General features: G+C 33.5%; 1 protein-coding gene across 3 annotated transcripts in view; it reads left to right on the top strand.

Moving 5' to 3' along the window:
- NBEA (neurobeachin) overlaps positions 1-22447 on the top strand; it is a gene marked incomplete at both ends in the record, with an annotated part of 593662 nt that overhangs the window by 474071 nt on the left and 97144 nt on the right. For all 3 annotated transcript variants that reach the window (XM_084235096.1, XM_084235095.1, XM_084235094.1), the window contains 2 exons: positions 1047-1162; positions 10713-10825. In XM_084235096.1, the coding sequence (XP_084091222.1) occupies positions 1047-1162; positions 10713-10825 (229 nt within the window). The remainder of the gene's footprint in view (positions 1-1046; positions 1163-10712; positions 10826-22447) is intronic.

The following is a 22447-nucleotide window of genomic DNA, read 5'->3' as shown; positions in this document are numbered from 1 at the left end:
GTGTGGAATGAAAAAGGTCTTTTCACAGATTATTTCATCTTCCTTTGGGGCATGGAAATGTTTATCAAATTGGTAGTGATCAGAAAATCCCATATTGAGCATTTAAGACTACCTTCCTCGGGGAGGTTGAAACTACAGGGCAGTTGAAACCATTTTAGGTTAGGCATTAAGTATAGGTGTTGTTAGCACAAGCATCTCCATGTGGGGCCTGTAGTAGTCTCTTCATTTAAATATTTGGACCAAACCGCACAATAAGCTGAATAGTTACATATTTTCTTTGGGCTAGGGGAGCCATGAAAAGAGCAGACTAAGGGTAGCATTGAAAATGTTTAGGGATCTCTTTCTTAAAAGCTCATCATTTTAGAAACTATAGCCTTATCATACCTTAATAAAAACAGCTAGCATTTCTACTTTTTAGATAAACATGCTGAAATACCTATGAGCCTCAAAAGACTCATAATTTATACAAGTTATCTTGATTTACTTCCTTAAGCTATCCCTGTGGCCCTTCTTTTGAATTCATACATGTTTTCAAACTTCCCAATTGTTTGTTTTCCACATCATTAGAAGGCCATGAGCTGTGTGGGTAGAGACATGAATGTGCACACACTGTGTGTGAAGGCGGGTGTAAAAACTTCCGTGGCAGCCGTTATTGTGTAAGATTTAAATCATCCTTATTGGCTGGTACCCAACTACCCATCTTCTAGCTTATTAAACATGTAGTGGATTTGCCATATTGTTGAAATGCTACTTTGATTTATTTCATGTAGTTTTATCTTTTCTGTTTTATTGACTTGTAAAAAAACTCACTTACAACCATATTATACTAATAGGTTCTTTCACATTGGTTCATCCTGAGTAACTAAATATAGCTTCTGTAGAATAGAATTTTCAAAGACTGATAATGCCTATAACTGAAATATATCTTATAATCTAAAGAGAAAGCATAGACTTCTTAAATTGAATGAAACAAAAAAAAATTGGCTAATATTGAATTTCTAAAAGTCGTTTAAAAATATGTTTTTTATGGTTTGTTTGCATGGTAGGAGGATATCACTTGCCACTCCTCGTCAGCTTTATAAATCTTCCAATATGACACAACGTTGGCAAAGAAGGGAAATTTCTAACTTCGAATATTTGATGTTTCTTAATACTATAGCAGGTAAGACAACTTATTCTCTAATCTCATAATATGCTTATATTCATCAAAGCCAGGGATAATGTGACTTGATAGAGTAAATTTTTCTCCTTGGAATTCAAACACAACTTTAGAATAAATACTGAAGCACTCACATTAAATATTATCAGAAACTATACAAGTTAGTACCAGGCTTTAGATGCATTTATTGTTGAAGAGTCTTTTCCTAGCTCTCCTTCTGCCATTTCCTTTGCTGACAGCTTTGTCTGAAGGTTTATTAGAGTCAACAAACCATTGCTAGAGAGTGTCTGGAAATAATAATGGGAAAATGTAATTTCACTACTTTGTCATTCTCAGCAATAGCAGCCAGACAGGAGAATAACAACAGGATTCTGCCTAGTACAGATGTCACCTGGATTATGGCATGATTGGGTTACAGCACATTTTTTCTTTAAAATCTTCAAATAAAAATATAAAATGAGATTACATTTTCAAATGATGAGTAACTGCCATCAACTTCACCAATATAATACCAATCTTGTAAATTAAAAAAAAATAAAGTAGTGGCTTATTTTACCTGTTAAATCAGAGGCTGTCAATGGTTAAACATGTCGATAAGATGAAAGTACCTTTTTCTTTTTTTCCTAAATTAAGCTCCTTAATCCCTTATATGTGTTGAATTAGAGTTTACTTCCATTATTCATGCTTTATAAAAATATTTTGCAGTAAAATGAATTTAAGTAAGTACATGAGTTCATGTTTGTCCTTTGATTATTGTTCTGTGATGAATAAGTACTCAGAGCCAAAAATTGAGAACCATGTTCTCCAAATCATTGCTTAAAATAATAACTGTGTAATTTTTTAATCTATTATATTGTGTGAAAATGAATGTTATAGGCATATATTAAATATGAATGATATAGATATGTATTAAAAAGGTAAGAGAACTCAATTTATCAATAAAGGGAGGAAAATGTGTTTGAAATGTTTTTGCATTTAAAGCATTTAATACATATTACAATGTTAATACCTTGTACAACAAAGGACCTTTTTATTATATATATTAAATTTCTGTTATATATTACATACACATCTTGATTATATACATATATTCATAACATTGTATATGTCAGCATATATAATGTACATATCATAAAGACATCTATATTTACTTTCTCAAAGAAAAAGAAATGTTATACTGTAAATTCATATCATTTACATTCATAGTTAGAATGAACTTAAATATCTGAAATGCAAAGAGCTAAATTTTATTGGCATATTTAAGTAAACAGCATAATTTAGGAGAAAACCTCTGAAGTCACAATGCCAAAAACAAGAGATAGGATCCCATGTCTGTTAACTTTATGCCCTAGGGCATAGGTAGAATTACAGTGTTAATTCCTTTGTTAATAGGATAGTAGAAGTACAACAAAGGACCTTTCTATTGTTTTAATTTTTTGAGACTTTTAATATTTTAATCATCAAGTTTAATATGTTTGTATCTGTTATAATAATTAATGTTTGGCCTTAATAATCTTGTTTTATACTATTGTTTTTAATGATGTTTTGTTCTTCATATTGTCTTTACTTTAGCCATGTAAATTACCTGCCTTTATAAGGATTTAGAATATAGATATCTTGTTATTTATTCTCCTAGAGATATGTCAAGTTTTTAAACCTTCTAAAATATATTCTCCTATATTGAACAGAAAAGGAACAAACATTTCTAATGACTCCTACATGTAAGATAAACACTTTAGCTAAATTTACTCATAATTCTTTGCCTATCTCTGTTAATATAATTTAATATCAAGAACCCATATTATTGAACTCCTATTTTTAGAGTCATTATGTATTTAGTAAGCTTTTCAAACTATTAAATTTTTCTTTTTGTTAATGCAGCTCATTGTTTCCAACTACGTAGACTTTTATCTGTTTTTTCAAAATATTGTCTTCGCATTTATCTGCAGTATTTTTTTTCTATTTCTTGTGTTAGTTTTTTTTCCATTATCTATTCTTGAGGGAGCTCTCAATACTCATTGTCTACCATATGTCATAGATGGACATATGATTTCCCAGCCTTGGCTGTCTTAGGTATTTAGAGCGGTTATATGTAAAACTGGAAAACAGGATTATATATACCTGACTCCCAACTCATTTTCCAGTCAGACGCATTCATATTAAATAGATCTGGTATTCCAAGACAGGGTTCTCCCTTTTCTCCTGGGTGGAATGTTTAGTACATTACTTTAAAGAATCTTCTAGTCCCCATCTCTTCTTTCTCATTTTACTTAGGTAAGATATGTGTTCCCCAATATGGTACAGTATCACCAGCTGCTTCAAGCCTGTCGTTCTCTGAGAATTTCTCTCTCTGTGCAACTCTAGACTGATTGCTATTGATATAAAAGACATGGTGACCCTTTCTCAAAGCTGTATCTGAGCAGATAAAGACCACTTTTTTCTCTTTGGGACAGTCTTTGGGTTTCTGAACCAGAGCATGCAAATTATAAAGGGAATTTAATTTATTCCTACTCTGTTTTAATCATGGGAATCTGTTTTATTCGGTGACATAAGAATGTATAAACTACTATTTTTAAAGGGTATATTTAATATTTCCTTTATGATGATTTTAATTAAACATTAAAGTTTGTCTACTACAGGATTAAAAAAAATGTGTAAAATAGGGACTAGGGACTCTGAGCACTTACAACTAGATGAGTAAATGAAATATACATAAATAAGAGATCATTTTAAATGCTGAATAAGTGCTACAAGATCTAAGCAGAGTGTTTAGAGATGTAAGAGATTAGTATGAGCTAGTTTAATCAAGGACAGTTTCATAGAAAAGATAGGCTTTAAATTACTCAGAGGATTTTTGTCATACATAAATGGTTATCCAGGCAAAATGAAACTTTATACAGAAGTAGAACAATTGGAAAAGCTATGAATATAAATTTCCTGAGGTACCCTCCTTGAATATAATCCTGCTCAATTTTTCTTTGCCATTATCCTGAAGTTTTAAGTAGGAGTGCCAGTTTATCCTGAACCACCGCATTGAAGATATGGGAGATAGTTTTATAGAGAAATTTCGCTAAAGCCAAGATGCAAAAGACTTGTTAGGGATTACATGAGCACTTGGATACTTGAATATGTAAACAATTAATGATCATAAGCAATTTCATTATTTTGCTTTACATTTCATCAAAAGAACCTTTTTAAGTTTTTTTTTTTTGGTCGTGACTTGTGTACATACTGATATTTCAGCATTAGATATTGACTTGCAGTTATCATCTCTAATGTAGAACCTAGTACTATTTTTATCTAAGTCACAGATCCAGAGAAACAGACTCTAAGAAAGAGATTTGCTTGCAGGAAGTTTATTGGAGAAGTAACCTTAGAATCAACATCTGTTGGGAAAAAAAGAAAGTACAAATGGGCAGAAAGAGAAATCAAATCCCAAGGAAGTTGCAGTAAAGGCATCAGCAAGTCATGTAGGAGACAGGAGCTGGGCTATCCCTTCAAAGTTATCTTGCCTTGAGACAAGGCAGCCAAGCCTTCATTACCATGGAATGCAGATATCTGGGAAGAAGATAGGTCTTGGGGTGAGAGAGGGGGCTCTCTTCTGGTGATGGTGACTCATGGAGAGGAACTTAGCTGAGCCATGCTGACATTATCAACAGCCACCAACCCAGCATCCAGGTTTCTAGTGGTTCTCAGAATCACCTCAAGAGCTTGCTAACACACAGATCAGTGGGTGCACCCTGGAGGTTCAGATTCAGTAGGTTTGTCCTGGGACTCAAGAATTTGTTTTTCTAACAAATCCAGATAATGCTGATAACTCTGGTCCAGGGCCCACACTTTGAGAACTGCTCTGCTATACTAGTACTCTTTAAAAGGTGTTAATAAAGATAATTGTACTATTCTCCTATAGCACCACCTAGATCTTTCATTTTGGCACAATGGTAGTGTATCCTTAATATCTTATGTCTACAGCTCATCTTTCCAATGAGATAAAGAGGTTACTAAAGGAAAAAACGTTTTCTCAGTGAATCCCTATCACATTTAATTGATTTAAAATTTATTCTTTGTAAGTGTTTGCATGGTTTTGTGCTCTGTTGTGTGAATTCACTGAAACTACTGGGTGAGGAATACTTTAAATTTCTCAGATTAAAGATAAGATTTACAGAATTCGAATATAAGAGTTAGAGAACTGGAATCTGAGAAGATGACACAATATCTTCTGGCTTCACTTTTTTAAAATACAGGAATATGTAACTTAATAAATTTACATTTTCTATAAAACTACTTTTGTTACCTCCCAGATTTATTTTTCTACTAAAATATTATTTTAACATGAAATATAAAGTACATTTTATGAACCATTTTTGCTCTCCATTTCTTGAATTCCCTCATAGGTGGTCAGGTTTGCTTTTCTCCTGTCTAGATGCTTTTAAAAATAAAACTCTCAGGGCCTCCCCGGTGGCGCAGCGGTTGAGCGCTGGGTTGCGAAGCTGTCCGCAGCCTCGGCAGCGCCGGTTCGATCCCCGGCTGCTCCCCAGCCACCGAAGGAGGGTCCCACATGGCGCGCAGACCTCTCCTGCCGCCCGCTGCTCCCCTCAGCAGTGTACTTCGGTCCTTCTGCCTGCTCTGCTCCCCGCTCTGCTCCCCGCTCTGGCTCTGGTGAATTCTCTCACCCTCCCACGCTTCTGACTGTACCCAGTGCTTGTATAAATAAATAAATAAATAAATCTTTTTAAAAAATAAATAAATAAATAAATAAATAAAACTCTCTATAGAAAGCAGTGTCCTAGTAGCAGTGTCCTAGTATTAATAATATATTATGTACATTTTTAGACTGTCATATGGTATATATACACATAATTGCATGTAAATGAACACATTTTAGTATATGTAAGTTTTGTAGAGATATTTTACATAGTAAAAAATTGTCAAATATTCAGGAAATGTAGCTTTTAAAATATACCTAAAGTCCATAAAATATTTTATGGCTTTGTATTTTTTTCTATTTATATTTAATGAATGCACAATAGAGAACACTGGGGCTATGGAAGAGTATAATTAAAAAAATCAAATCTCTCATAAACTTATTCATAAATATCACAGTTAACATTTTGGTGATATTTCTGTATTTCCTTTTTCTGTGTGTAGAATATCATTCAGAACCTACCACACATACAGGTTTACATTCTACTTTTTCCATTTCATTCTTTATTCTCTGAAGTTGTGATTTTTAAAACTGCATGAAAGTCTAACCTAAGACTGTGGTATAATTTATTTAACTATTTTTGAAACACAGTTTTGTTTTGTTTTTTAATTCAAGGAACATTAAGTGTTGGAAGGTAATGTTAAGGAATTTTAATCATGCTTATAGTGCAACTGAAAATGTGATTTTGACCTCTAAATTCCAGAAGTTGGCTCAATTTCTGTTCATTGTCTTCTGAAAAATGCAACCTATGCCTCATTTTATACCCTATTAGATAATACAATGAACAAGATGTTAAAATCTGGCATCCTTGTATTTAAAAAAATAGTAGAGTGATTGCTAACATAGTTTCATGTAAATGATCCCATAAGGTTTGAGAATTTTTTTAAAAAAGGTTTTTGAGTTGTTTTTCATGATCAGCTAATGAATTCAGCACAACTTCCTCAACTCCACCCTTTTCCTCCTGTTTAGCATTTTCCACTTTTTTACTCTGTGATGTACAAGCCCTCCCTGGTTAATTATGTATATAGTTAGCTACTGCATGTGTTGGGCTTATTATTGTCATCTAATTAGATGTAACTTGAACTGCTTGCTTCTAGAAAAATCATTAAAAATTCTTTCCTAATGACCTAGAGATGACAAAATGTCTGTAAAGTGTGAAGAAGCAGACAAGCACAGGAACATCGCTCTTAAAGAGTGTTAATCCAGATGCTGCAATCATCTAATTAAACAATATTTTGCTGTCATTAACATTTTCACCAAGGAATTGCAGTTATAATTTCTTTGTCAGCTGTCTCTAGATCACTTTACCTTCAAAACTAAAGTGCCATATAAAAACATTAAATTGGATGGTTTAATTAAAAAGTTTTTTTTTAAATGAAGAAACATACCCAGTATTTCTGAGATCTCATTTACTATGCTTCACTTTTATTGTTTGAGTAGATTAGTGTCATAAGCTTGCAATATTTAATATTCATCTTCTAAGATAAATTCTTACAAGCACTGTGAGTTAAAAAAAAAAAATCTGCACTTACCAGTGCTGAGAAATAAAAAACCCTGCCAACTACAGCACAAGATTATTTGCTAAATTTTAATTATACTAAAGGAAAAAAAATAGTAAATAAGTACTAAATTTGCCAGAATGTAACAGGATTTATTTTGGAATTGCTTCACTTTTGGGGTTAATTTAATAAACAGTATTTTTTTATTTTGCTAAGGTGCTCAGTAAAATAATTAAAATAATAATGCCAATTCTGGCTAAAATTTAAAAATGCAAAATCCCAAAGCACCACTTAATCATTCTTTCTCACCCATGTGATTCTTAAATATATTGTATGTTTTTAATTCAAATAATAATAACATATTTACTGTCCATGTTGTAAGAATTTCATGTGGAAAAATTTTTAAAAGGTTTTAATATAATTATTTCAGTAAGTTTTATTTATAATTTTTTATCGTTAGAATTATATGGTTCTCTTAAGTTTTGGTGATTTTAAAATTACTTAATTTTCCTTAACATTTATTTTCAAGACTTCCAAAAATTGTTAAAACTAAATTACAGAAAATGCAGGAAGATAAACTGCCATGAGCTATATAACTATTCCAGTGTGCATGTTTTAAAAATGTCTTCTTTTCTCAGTATTTTTCCCCAAGATACCATGGTATCTTTCTCTTTTTTAGAAAATGATTTCTCTTAAAAGGCATCTTTGAATATGATCTCCATTCTTTTGCTGTTTGTAAATACATAATATATTAAACACTGAGTAAATGAAAAATTGGCTTTTTATTTATTTTTGACAGTTTTTCCATAGTATTTAAGTTACAAAACTTGGTCAGGAATTTTAAAAGCAATTATGCTCTCTAACTTTAGGCTAGTGATTGATTTAAGCAAGTTGTCCAAACGTGTGTTACATAAATAATATTAACATTAACCTACAAAATATATACTTGAAGATCTGGCAGAAAATGGCAAGGCTCTATGTATGCCTTGAGCACAGTGAGAATCCTGAAATAGCTCTGCCTCACCTATCCAGACTTTCCATATATACATGTAGAGAAAAGATACTGAGAGCAATCAGATGACCTAGGTTAACATATACATGAGCTACTATTAATTTTAAATTTTAGAATCTTATACTTTGTATTTAGATTGATACTGCTTTAGCACAACATTCTGATATACAAAAGATTTTAAGAAAGCTTCCAAGGTCTTGATTTTTCTCATCAATGTTATTCCTTGCAGTAAACTTATAATCACAAAACAGGTACTTTCATTGGCTGAGCTGTCCGTCTAGCAGCAGATATTTAAGCTGCACATTCGCAGTGCCATTCTCTCTCACAGATACACCTATGAGTTCTCATATTCTTCACCCTCCCAAGGGACTCTCCTACAATTATTCTTCTTTATTTGAGCGATCATCTTTTAGTATTTGGCTCATTTTATCACATTTTCATCTCATGCATGTTCATTCCTTCAAAAAACACTTTTGGGTAAACAGTATGTGCAAAATCACAGAGATTGTATGTATTTCTATATCTATATAAAAATGTATCTATTTATATATTTATATCTATGTAGATATAGAGGGATCCTATATGAATTTGCAGACACTTGGAGAGGCAAACAAGTAACACATATTAGCTCTAACACACACGTCTGTGTGAGTGCTGCAATGGGAGAACAAAGGTGACAGTCCTAACCTCATGTTCACTTCAGTCCAGAAAATGTAGAATAGAAGCAACATTGTCCTTCCTATCAGTTGCCTTCATATATAATATACACTCATCTCAATTTACACATTTAAAATAATGTGTAGTTTTCTTGTAAAAAGCAGAGGTTTCTATAATACACAGAAAAAAACAGTCACATGGGAAATGTTTACTCAATGAATTCATTTGATTTGATGGTTATAATAATTAGCAAATTTAGTTATTCGTCAGATTGTGCTTTGTTTGATGACAAACAAGATAATGTGTGTCTATCTGTTACTGTCAGTACTATCTGGTGTGTGCACCAAGGCATACTAGATAAAATCCAAACCACTAAATACTGGTGAAATAATATGTGTGAATTTGAATAGAATTCAGAAAGTTGGGCCGCACCTGGTGGTGCAGGGGGTTGAGCAACGCGCTGTGAAGCTCTCCACAGCCTCTGCAGCGCTGGTTCAATCCCAGCCAGCAGGGCAAGGGTCCCACATGGCGCTGCAGACCTCTCCTGTTGTGCCCGCTGCTCCCCTCAGTGGTGTATTTCGTCAGTCTGCCTGTTCTGCTCCCCACTCTGTCTCTGGTGAATCCTCTCACCCTCCCATGCATCTGATTGTACCCCGGTTCTCTTATAAATAAATAAATAAATCTTTAAAAAAAAAAAGAATTCAGAAAGTTACCCATGATCAGGTCATAGTACATTTTTACTAAAAAATCTTGCCCAACAAAATTTTTCTTTAGACGCTGTTTTCCTAATGGTAATTCTGCTTTATTTCATCTGTTCCTATGAATTTCAGTATCATTTTATGAGAGTAAACCAGTGCTGTGCACTCCTTAAACTTGCCACATTCTCACTATGCTTCAGAATCCTACCAGAACTAGTTAAGTCATTCTATCAAAAAATAAACTATACCTGAAGGTTCAGTAGCGCTCCACTAAAGTACAATAACATAATGCAAAAGGAAAATTCATGCACTTAAAGGAGTTAAAAATAATAAAGATGTGCCATCTGCCTCTGTGCTTTTTCATACAGACGTCAGATATATCTGTTAACTTGCACATACTCTGCATTGATTCTTGATAAAAGCTCAGTATAGTATTCTGTATATTGGCCATATAATTTCTAGATACACATTCATCATAGTATAGTACTGTCATATAACCTCCAAGTGTGTAGGTCAGCATGATGACCTCCTTCATAATCACTTTCAGAGACCCTGGCTGGCAAGGCTCTGCTTTCAAGGTAGCAATAATATCCTCGGCTGAGTCAGCAGAATGGAAATTGAACATGGAGGCACTCAAGTGGCAAGTTACAGTGGGGCAAGCCTGAAGTGGCACATGTCATCTCTGCTCACCTTCTATAGTAGAACTAAATTCCATGGCCACAGCTGCTTGTACAGGAAGGCTATGAAATGTGGCTGAACCTAAGGGTGGTGATTAAGAGCCAGCTGTCTCTGCCCAAAGCTTACATACTAAAGAATAATTCTAGTTACTCGTTACTTAATTAGTATTGGGTTATTTCACTTGAAACCCATTGAGTGCTTTTGATTAAAAAAACTCAATAAAGGAATTACTTTTCTCTTTTCAATAACAATTTTATAAGCAATTAGTGTATACAGATTTTCATTTCTCTTTTTTTCTTACTAGGACGGACATATAATGATCTCAACCAATATCCTGTGTTTCCATGGGTATTAACAAACTATGAATCAGAAGAATTGGACTTGACTCTTCCAGGAAACTTCAGAGATCTATCAAAGGTAATTTAAATATATAAAAGTCAATTTTTTCCATAAGATTGTATTCTAAAAACATTTCTACCGATGTCTGCATGTGTGCATGTATGTGTGTGTGTGTGTGTGTATCCAATCAGTATTTATAACAGAGTAAACCTGGTTATGTTCTCCCTTTGTAGTAAGCATCTAAATTTCATCATTTCTTAACTTTATGAATTAAGCTACAAGGAAATAAATACTAACATTGGCAAAATAGAATGGGTATTTGAGGAAGAATGAATTGGAGAGGTTGCTCAGATATTCTAAGTGTGAAAGATCAGGGTAAGAAATTTGATATTAGTAAAAAATATGATAGCAAGTCATTTCTGGGATATTTCTTAGTTGATAATGCATATTATCTTGACTATTATATATGTGACATAATATATATATTACATATATGACATATATTTATACCAATATATCCTCACTTTGTAGGAGAGTTTAAATACTGATAAGACAGTAAGGTACAACCATTTATCAAGAGACTATTAAGACAAACAAGAGATTTATCCCCCCCAAAAAAATGATAACAAAAGAATATAGAATGAGGATGGGGATAAGAATAAAAAGCTATTTTTTGCTTAGTTCACTCATTGGTCCAAAGGAAGCTTAAGTGAGATATTAAGCTATATGAAATACAGTGAAGAACTAGGAACTAAGCCCAAAAAGCTTTCTTGTGGCTTAAACTGATGTCAGAGCAAAGCCCTAAAGTTTATACACTTTAGCCTTATTGAACATGAGCCCACTCACTCTGAATTTTCTCTTTTCCATCATACTTGATTGTCTTAGTATGCCACAGCAAGTTGAAAGGCAAATGAGCACCCATTTGGTTTAGTTGGGGGAAGGTTGAGGACTCAGGGACATGCACAACTTAAGTAATGCAAGTCAGGGAAATATGCAATGTAGCCAATTTAAAATTAATCCTACAGAAGGTTTGTAACTCAGCACACCTTCTCTTGCCTTTTTGCTTGCCTATGAAACTAACCTAAGAAAGTTGAACTTATGTATTTCTCTACTGATTAATTATGTGACCTGAAGCCATTTTCTCTTAGTCTCAGTTTCCCCATTGGTAATAGGAGAATAACAATAATATCCTGTCTTATACAGTTTGTAAAGAGCAAATGGTATATGCACCTAAGGAATGAAACACAGTAGTTGGAATAGAGAAGAATTTCATGCTTAGCCATTATTATTATGCATGGACTATTTGTAGCTTTCTTGCATATTCTTATCTGTCATTCTTTCTCCAATTGCTTTATTTTATGTGACTTTTTAAAATTAAATCATAGTTGCTAACTCATAACTTATTTTATTTATGATATATAGCTACTAAAGTAACCTAAGAAATAATTTCACCAATATCTTACTAAGAGTCACAGAACTGGTTTAAAAAAAAAAAAAGCCAGTAACTGAATTCCAATACAGTTGCAAATATAGTAATTTTTCCAATGCAATTGAACCAAACAAAAATCTTTAACCATTTACCATATGCAAGTAATTATTCAAGCTTAGGTAAATAGAAGCTTTGGAATAGAAGCCTGGCCTTTGGGAGCAAATTGGTTATAGGTTATCTGCATAATAAAGTCATTCTCCACAAAATTAAATAATAAGGCTCTATATTATATAGAGAGAACTACATGAAAGCAACAAGTGGTGATTAGGAAAAAGAACTCTGGAGCTAGAATCCTGAGTTCAAAACCTAATTCTGACACTCACTGGCTTTGGGGCATTAAAGTTGTTTAATTTCTCTTTAACTCAGCTTTCATCTCTATAATGAAGACATTAGGAATGAGGTTATTGTAAGGATTTGATAAGTTAATAAGCATGAAGAACTTATTGTCAAACATATCAGCATTTTCTAATATGATGTATATAAAGATAATATAATAAATCATTGATATGGATCATATATTTTGAATTATATTTAAATAATGATAAATATATGCTATTACATCCAAACTGAAATATTTGAATGATACGCACTTTTGAGATAATTTATTAAGGTAAAGTCAGGTTTTAAACAAAACTGAACTAACTGCTCAAAGTGAAACTGGAAATAGGCACACTATCTTGTCTGCATATGTTTTATTTAACAATAATTGAATAACCATTCTATAATAGACAAAATATATATAAATAAAAATTTACAGAATAGTTTCTCAAGTAGCATGAATATAGTATGAGAAGCTCCTAAACTACTAGTACTTTAGATTATTTTTAAAACAGGGAAGGAGGTAATTTTTCTTTGGAATCAACTGGGAAATTGTGGCAAAAGGAAGCTTATAGGCCACACTTCCTTTCTCTCCTCACCCATTGAGCCATTCAGTCACATATGTGTGTCATACAATTGCTATTTGTCAAGCACTATACCTGGTGGAAGATTATGGAGGAATTAATAAAACAGAAACAGTCATAGGCCCCTTAGAAGGAGTTCATTCCCAAACTGAGATGAAAATCAGATAGTTACCAGAAGCATGTGTGGCCAGCATTCATAACAATAGGTATAGCAGTGATTGTACCAGATTGGAGAGTACATGCTCAGCTATACTAAGACATCATATGTGAATGTTCTTGAAACACTATCCCAACCAAAGAAAATATGGCCTTCATTATAATTAATATGGATTATAGAAGGCATATGGTGAAATATTTGCTAGCAATTATGGATTATTAGTTTATCCATGTAGAAAAAATGAGATAAATTAAATGAGGATGTCACTGTTTCTAGAGTAACTAGAATGTATAAACACTCCAAGTTTTTATTTTTTTTTTCTTTTTTTTTTTTTTTTTTTTTTTTATAAATTTTATTGTTATATTCCCCATACAATTGCAGCCCCCCATTCTGACCCCAATCCCTCCCCTCCCGCCCCCGCCCCCCTAAAAGTGTCTCTGGTTCATAGTTTTTTGTTGATTTTGATTTTCACTTTCTTATAGTTATTCATTTTCCTGGTCCCTTATTTAAGTTTTCTAGATTCCTGCTATGAGTGAGACCATCCGGTATTTTTCTTTTTCTTTTTGGCTTATTTCGCTGAGCATGATCCCTTCCAGCGCCATCCATGTTGCAGCAAATTGCATGTGTTTATCTTTTTTGAATGCTGAGTAATATTCCATGGTGTATATGTACCACATCTTCTTGATCCAGTCATCTATTTTTGGGCATTTGGGTTGTTTCCAAAGCTTAGCTATTGTAAACAGTGCTGCTATAAACATAGGGGTGCAGGTGTTCTTTGGAATTGATGTTTCTGTGTCCTTTGGGTAAATACCTAGGAGTGGAATTGCTGGGTCATATGGAAGCTCTATGTTTAGTAGGTCCAGAAATCTCCACACAGCTTTCCACAGTGGTTGGACCAGTTTGCACTCCCACCAACAGTGCAGAAGAGTTCCTTTTTCTCCACACCCTCGCCAACATTTGTTGTTGCTAGTTTTTTTAATATGTGCCATTCTCACTGGTGTAAGATGGTATCTCATGGTAGTTTTGATTTGCATTTCCCTGATGACAAGTGATGTTGAACATTTTTTCATATGCCTGTTGGCCATTTGCATTTCCTCTTCAGAGAAGTTTCTTTTAAGCTCTTCTGCCCATTTTTTGACTGGATTATTTTCTTTGTTGTTGTTGAGACTCATCAGCTCTTTGCAGATTTTTGTGATCAGTCCTTTATCATTAGTGTTGGGTGCAAAAATGTTCTCCCAGTTGGTGGGGTTTCTCTTTGTTTTTGTTATTGTCTCTTTTGCTGTGCAAAAGCTCTTTAATTTGATATAGTCCCATCTGTTTATCTTTGCCTTCACTATCACTGCTTTGGGTGATGTGTCTGTAAAGATGTCTTTGATGTGCAAATCACGTAGTGTTTCGCCTATATTTCCTTCTATATATTTTATGGTTTCAGGTCTTATGTCTAGTTCTTTAATCCATTTTGAGTTGATTTTTGTGTATGGTGTGAGGTGGTGGTCAAGCTTCATTCTTTTGCATGTAGCGACCCAGTTTTCCCAGCACCATTTATTGAACAAACTTTCTTTGCTCCAATGCATAGTCTTTGCTCCTTTGTCAAAGATTAGTTGACCATAAACCTGTGGGTTTATTTCTGGATTTTCTATTCGATTCCATTGGTCTGTATGTCTGTTCTTGTTCCAATACCATGCGGTTTTGATGATTATGGCTTTGTAGTATAGTTTGAAGTCTGGGAGTCTGATGCCTCCATTCCCTTCTTTTTTTTTCAGGAGAGCTTTGGCTATTCGGGGTTTTTTGTGATTCCATATGAATTTCATCAATAATTGTTCTATTTCTTTGAAGAATGACATTGAAATTTTGATTGGAATAGCATTGAATCTGTATATTGCTTTTGGAAGGATGGCCATTTTAATAATGTTTATTCTTCCAATCCATGAGCAGGGGATGTCTCTCCATTTCTTTGTGTCTTCTTCTATTTCTTTTAACAGTGTTTTATAGTTTTCTTTGTATAGGTCCTTTACCTCTTTTGTTAGATTTATTCCCAAATATTTGATTTTTTTTGTTTCAATAACAAAAGGGATGGTCTTTTTGATTTCTTCTTCAGATTTATTGTTTGTGTATAGGAAGGCTACTGACTTTTGCGTGTTGATTTTGTATCCTGCCACTTTACTGAACTGATTGATGAGTTGAATTAGCTTTTCTGTGGAGTTTTTGGGGTTCTCTATGTATAATATCATATCGTCTGCAAATAGTGATAGTTTGACTTCTTCTTTTCCTATTTGGATTCCTTGGATGTCTTTCTCTTGTCTTATTGCCCTGGCTAGGACTTCCAGTATTATATTGAAAAGCCATGGTGAGAGTGGACATCCTTGTCTTGTTCCAGATCAACACTCCAAGTTTTTAAACTGATCTGTTTAATCCATATTCCTTTTGGCAAAACTTCCCCCTCTTTGAATTATGTGTGTTCCTAATTTTACTTATTGTTAGATAAGTATAAGAGGTAAACAAACTGAACCTAAATAAATTAGACCATGTGAATACTAACTATACTTTTGCAAGCATGGAGTTTATCACATTGTGAATATTTGAACCCACTGATTCTTAAAAGATAGATAGCTTTTTCTTCCAATTCTCCTGTGCACTATGCTTTAGCAAATTGTTCTTTATATTCTGTCAGACTAACATGATAGGAAAATGTGAGCAAATTAAAGCCTCTTGATGTGTTAATAAATTACTCTTGCATTGTTCCCATGCTTCATTGAATTTTTTAATAGGAACATTTTACAAATGGGCTAGAAACCCAAGACTGTCCTGTATAAAAATCATTACTAAACAAGCTTTTAATGTATGAAAATGTATCATATTTTACACATAATGGGGAAATGACATTTGAAGTATAATAATGTAATTGAAAGGAAAAACTATTAATAATGCAGTATTATTATAGTGAAGAGATGACCTCTATGAAGCATGTGAAACTACAAGCATTTGTAGTTTGTAGTAGTTCAGATTAATTTTTTAATGGAGAGTTTATCTTCAAAAGTTCAAAAGAAATGAAATATTTAAATGATACTATTAACCAAGGATCTTCTAAATGCTCTCTAACAACAAAAAAAGTTTTTCCTAAACAGCTTGGATTGGGATCCAAGTAATAATTCCTAACAACATTCAGAGCTCCAGATAAACTTTGTTTCCTAATCCTTTGAAAACCTAAGAGTATTTTGAAATATGCAACCCTAAAATTTTGAAAATTTCCTTTCCTTCTTTATGCTCCCACATTCTACTAGCTTTATGAAATTCTTTGTTGTATCAGTCAGAACTTTTGAATGAAAGTTGAAAACCCAGCTCAAACTGGCCTGAACAGTAAGTCAATATTACTGCTTATAGCTGAAAAATTTAAAAGGAAGGCTTGGTTTTCAGCAAGATGTTCTCCGTGAATCAGATGATGCCACCAACAACCTGGTTCTTTCTACAACTTTGCTTTACTTTCCCCACTGGGAGCTGCATATTCACCCCCCACACTGGATGAATATGCCTCCAGTAGGTGCATGTACCCCCATGTTAGTAGCAAAATGGCTGCAGCAGTTCCAGACTTCATATAGTATCCAAAGGAAGAGAGAGCATCTCACCAAGTAGCTATCAGGGAAGACAGGGGAACTTTTTTCCCCCAAAATCCTCAAAAAATATCTTCTCGTGTATTATTGGCGCTGTTTAGCAGGGATGGAATGTGTTAGTCAGAAATGAGATAAGAGAGTCATTTCTCAAAGTCAAGCTAGAGATAGATTCAGAATCACACAAGACAACTATTTGAAATGGGGGGATGAAATGTGACCAAAGGAAATGTGGATTCCTGCTCCCCAAAACAAGAGGGACTTAATTATGGTCGGCATTCTTTCTTTTTATTATAAAGTATATAATGTAATATATACTCAGATGAGTTTCTTCTTTATGATTTCTATAATCTAGACTAGCAAATAAATTATAAGTTTTTATACATATAGCCTCTACATAAAAGGATCTTCGCAAGGTGCTAGAATGTCTTTATACTATAGTCCTGACCCTCAAGGAATATTCATTGGGTAGGAAGAGGAAGAATAAAAAACAATAGGCCATAGATTGCTTATTACATATATACAATTGTATGGATATCAAATGGAGTCAAATGAATTTGCCATAAAGCTAATGAAGCCACTCAAGTTTCAGGGACTCTTGCTATACCTTTTCCATAACGTTGTGTTCATAGTTTTATGTTCCTTTCTTAAAGAACCTGTCTCCTACAAATTGTTTATTTCAAGTAGCACAAAATCTGGATCCACTGTCAATGCAAAGGAAGTAACTATCTCTTGGATAAGCGTGGATGGCTTCATGGAAAAGGAAAATGCATAGAATACATAAAGGTTTAAGCATCTAAGTACAACTGGATATACATCTTCCTAAATCAGATCTTAGTCCATAATTCAAATTTTACATGCATTTCTTGCATACTTCTCAAACACAGTCAGGCAATATTGTTAAAGCAATGATATTCTATTTCATTTTTAAGCGGTGTAATATGTAACAGAAGAATATTGGAAAATAATAATATTTTTATAGGATTGTACAGACAAGAACCAAAAATGAGAAACAAAGTACATAAAAATAATATAAAAATAATATCTCTGCAGCAGACATACTGTTTCCTGGGACTTTAATGATGTGAATGGGATGCCTGTACAAGCTGGAGATGGCTTTCTTGCTTTTGCCAAAGTCTGTGCTACAGTTAGTGTTGTGGTACTGTTTCCATTTACTGAAGAGGTTGAATCATTAAGATTTCTGTTCTTTTTACTGATTGCTGGGAAAAGTCAATCCTGAGAATCTCAAGCCTTTTCAGTGTTTCTTCCTTTGTATCAATATAAAATTTGAGAGAGAAAAAAAATTGAGAGGTAAAATGGAACATGGGAAGAATGTAGATTTTGTTCAAATGTAGCTTCGTCACATATTGCACAAACTTAGGTGTTTTTCCTAAGTGCTCTGAATTTCTTTTCCCTCTTCTTTAAAATGAGCAAAATACTATTTATGTAATAGGATTGTTGAAAAAATTAAATGCACTGATGTAGATGAGGCACCTAGTATAGTCCTGACACACAAATGGTATTCAAAGGACTGGTTATTACAAAGCAAATTCCCATAATTTCTAGTTGAGGGTTCATTTTCTTGAACCCTTGAAATGATTGAAAAAAAAACCTAGAGATTATTTGATTAATTTTATTTTAATTAAATATAAAACAATACTTTTAATAAAATATCAAGTATTTTCTTGCCACAAATACTTGCTTTTTTGTCTTTAAATATCAAAACCTTAATTATCAAAAAAATGAACCTAAACTAAATGTTTCTTGAAACTTGTATACAAGTCTTTATACTGAAATACTATGTTTTATTATATTGATAATAGACTCACTCTTCCTTATCCCATTTAACTAAACAGTGGAAGAACATATTTCCTTATCAGTAAACTTTATTGGACCCCTTCATTTGGTAAGACACCACCAGCTAAAGATTTATTTATTGTATGTACAGATTAGAGGTTATGTTGATTGGTTGATCGATTGATTGATACGATAGTGAATCTATCATTGGCTTATGTTTTCAATACTCAACCAGCAGTGTGATATGTTTTTTTCCCAGTTTATATGTATTTTCTTATGAAAATTAATTATTAGTTCATTAATTTTTACATAAACATATATGATTTTTACTCTTAAATTACAGTGATTACATGACTTTGATATAAAGCACAGCCTTTGCTTACTAAAGTATAAATGGGATTTTTCTATTTCCCAGTCATGCCCTCTGATAAATGAAAATTGTTTCATCACAAAGTCAAGTCTTGCTAATATTGACATAAGTGTAAAACATTACATACACGCCCATTCATTGAGTCAAAAAAAATGTATTTTGTTAACACAGGAGTTGTTTGACTGACAGATGATGATAAGCATAGCCATTTCCCCCAAATTATTATGCCATTTAAAAAGGAAGTGATAATGCCTTGAGGCTTCGAAATGTGATAATGCAAATGGATGCACTGAAGTGTGAATAGCATTCAACCATCCACCCTTGATACCTCCAAATGTCTCTATACCATGTAGAGTTATGTTGTTAAGGTGAGGAATACTTGACATGCAATACAGCACAAGTGTATACAGCAATTGTCTTTGTTTTTTATCTCAAGTTAGCAACTTCTAAACTGAAATTAATTTTATTTAGTTTAGTAAATAGTTGACCTAACTTTTTAAGTTTTAACATGAGAGCATGAAGTATGGGTAAAACTGCTTTGTATATTAATAGCTAGACTATGATGATATAAAACCTAAAGATAAAAATGTGAATGTCAAATTTAATTATATACTGCCACATTTGAAGTATTTTTCTAACTATATGTTGGATGCTACCTTAACATTTAACCCAATTTGAAATTTATTTCTATTAGCCTTGCTTATTCTGCATTCTTGGCGAGCAAGTACTACTTTAAGACAAGGAAACAGCAGTTTTTGGTACCATTTTAAACTCATTGAATAATTTAAGCTGAGGGCAAAAATGCAAAATGGAAACAATTTCAAAGTTGGATTTATTTAAGTTAATTTTATTCATTCATAATTCTTTCATTGCACAAGCATTTTATTGCCCATCTACTCTGTGCCAGGCATTAGAGATTTAAAAAAAGACAAAAATTGGTTAATATCTTAAGAGTTCACCATTATTTTTAGTTTACCTAGTAGTATTTTATGCTTTTTTCTTTCAACTGAAAGGAACAAAGATTAAAAAATAAATTTTACAAACCAAAATAGTGAGCAGTTTTTTAGTTTGTTTTTATCTCCACTGTTGTTTGTTGGTGACAGGTAATAGGGTGGCAGGAAATTTCAAAGGTTTATATAGAAATCCTAAACCTATCCTGTACTTTCTGTTTTTGCTAACTGTCCCCGTAGCCTCTTTACTTTTTCCTTTCTATTTAGGCAACTGTCCTACCCTTTTAGGAAGAAAGGGGCCGGGTACTAAAACATGTCTTACTTGGAAAAATGTCAGCTGTTAAAGCACTGGAAGTGGCAGGAGCAACTTTCTAGTGTATGCTCTTAAAAAGACCACTTCTTGAAAAGAGGAGAGAGCTTGCTTTGTGCACTTTCATTTCACCAGCCTCATGTCACATCTGAAGCATAGCATTGATACTGCTATGGTAAAACTAGACCAAAGTCCGTCTCCTTTAAACTTTCCTTCCAGCTGCAACAGAATATTAACAGAAGTGATCTTGAAACTAATTTATAGCTCCGTTATTATCTTACTACTTAATACTTTTAAAACTGACATGAGGATTTGAGGGTCCTCCCTGGTGGCACAGGCAGTTGAGCGCAGCGCTGTGAAGCTGTCCGCAGCCTCTGCAGTGCCAGTTCAATCCCTGCCAGCCTCGGAGCAACCCACAGGGCAAGCAGACCTCTCCTGTCTCATCCGCTGCTCCCCTCAGCAGTGTATTTCATCAGGCTGCCTGTTCTGTTCCCCACTCTGTCTCTGGTGAATCCCCTCACCCTCCCGCGTATCTGGCCTGTACCCCGGCTCTTGTATAAATAAAATAAAATCTTTAAAAAAAAAAACAAAAAAACCTGACATATGAGGATTTGAAACTTTATATATCCATTGTTTTATATATAATGGTTACTTTTCACAAAGCTATTTAAAATGAATTTCTTAGTAATTATTCTGGGATAATGATAACAGTAACAGCCAATATTTGACATGTACTTATATGCCAGGCATGGTCTAAGCATCTTGCATCGATTTTCTCATTTTATTCTTACAATACTGTGATGAATTACATTTTCTTGCATTTGTTACCTATTTTCTCTACAGTGGGTAAGCATAATATACTAAAAAAAAAAAAAAAAAAAACCAATGTATAGTCATGTCAGATATGAGTAGAGGATGCAAAAGAAATGCATTGAATGAGCCATTGTGCACCTCTGAAGACTTCAGTCCTACATGGAACTTACATGCTTATTAATGTGCTAACAAATTATGCTAATCAAAATGCAACTCTGGCTCAAATGTGTTTATTCTACTCTATTTAAAAAGTATAAGAAGAAATATACTTAATTGTAGCCAAAAATATGAATCTTAACACCTCCTTTTATTAATGCCTCATTACTTCAGGCTTCATTTAAGAATGTATGTGGGGATTGTGCAGTGATCAACTGAAATTCATCTGCTGATGGGATGTCTTATTAAGCAAATTAATAGCATGTGTAAAATTGCAACAGCTATTGGAGGGGGAGATTTGCCCATTTAAGAGAACAGAATTTTTACGCATTTCAGAAACAAAAATTTTCAAACTTGAAACTTCCTATTTATTTAATTTTTAAAATTTAATTAAATTATTTTTCTTACATCATTGTAGTCTCCATTATTCTCCCACCACTGTATCACCATGAAACATCACCATATTCCCTTGTGTTCATCCCCCACTGTTTTGCACTCCACCCCCCCCCCTCCTTTGCTGTATGCCTCAGTTCTATGGTCCGCTCGCAAGTTTTGACATTTTCTTTTTTTTTATTTTATTTTATTTTATTTTTATTTATTTTTTTTAAATAATAAATTTTATTTTTATATTCCCCCATACAATTGCAAACGCCCCATTCTGACCCCAATCCCTCCCCTCCCGCCCCCCACCCCCCAAAAAGTGTCTCTGGTTCATAGTTTTTTGTTGATTTTGATTTTCACTTTCTTATATTCATTTTCCTGGTCCCTTATTTAAGTTTTCTAGATTCCTGCTATGAGTGAGACCATCCGGTATTTTTCTTTTTCTTTTTGCCTTATTTCGCTGAGCATGATCCCTTCCAACGCCATCCATGTTGCTGCAAATTGCATGTGTTTATCTTTTTTGAATGCTGAGTAATATTCCATGGTGTATATGTACCACATCTTCTTGATCCAGTCATCTATTTTTGGGCATTTGGGCTGTTTCCAAAGCTTAGCTATTGTAAACAGTGCTGCTATAAACATAGGGGTGCAGGTGTTCTTTGGAATGGATGTTTCTGTGTCCTTTGGGTAAATACCTAGGAGTGGAATTGCTGGATCCTATGGAAGCTCTATGTTTAGTAGGTCCAGAAATCTCCACACAGCTCTCCATA

Source organism: Talpa europaea, assembly GCF_964194135.1.
Source record: "Talpa europaea genome assembly, chromosome: 6".
Taxonomy (NCBI): domain Eukaryota; kingdom Metazoa; phylum Chordata; class Mammalia; order Eulipotyphla; family Talpidae; genus Talpa; species Talpa europaea.
This window is presented reverse-complemented; position numbering and strand designations above follow the sequence as displayed.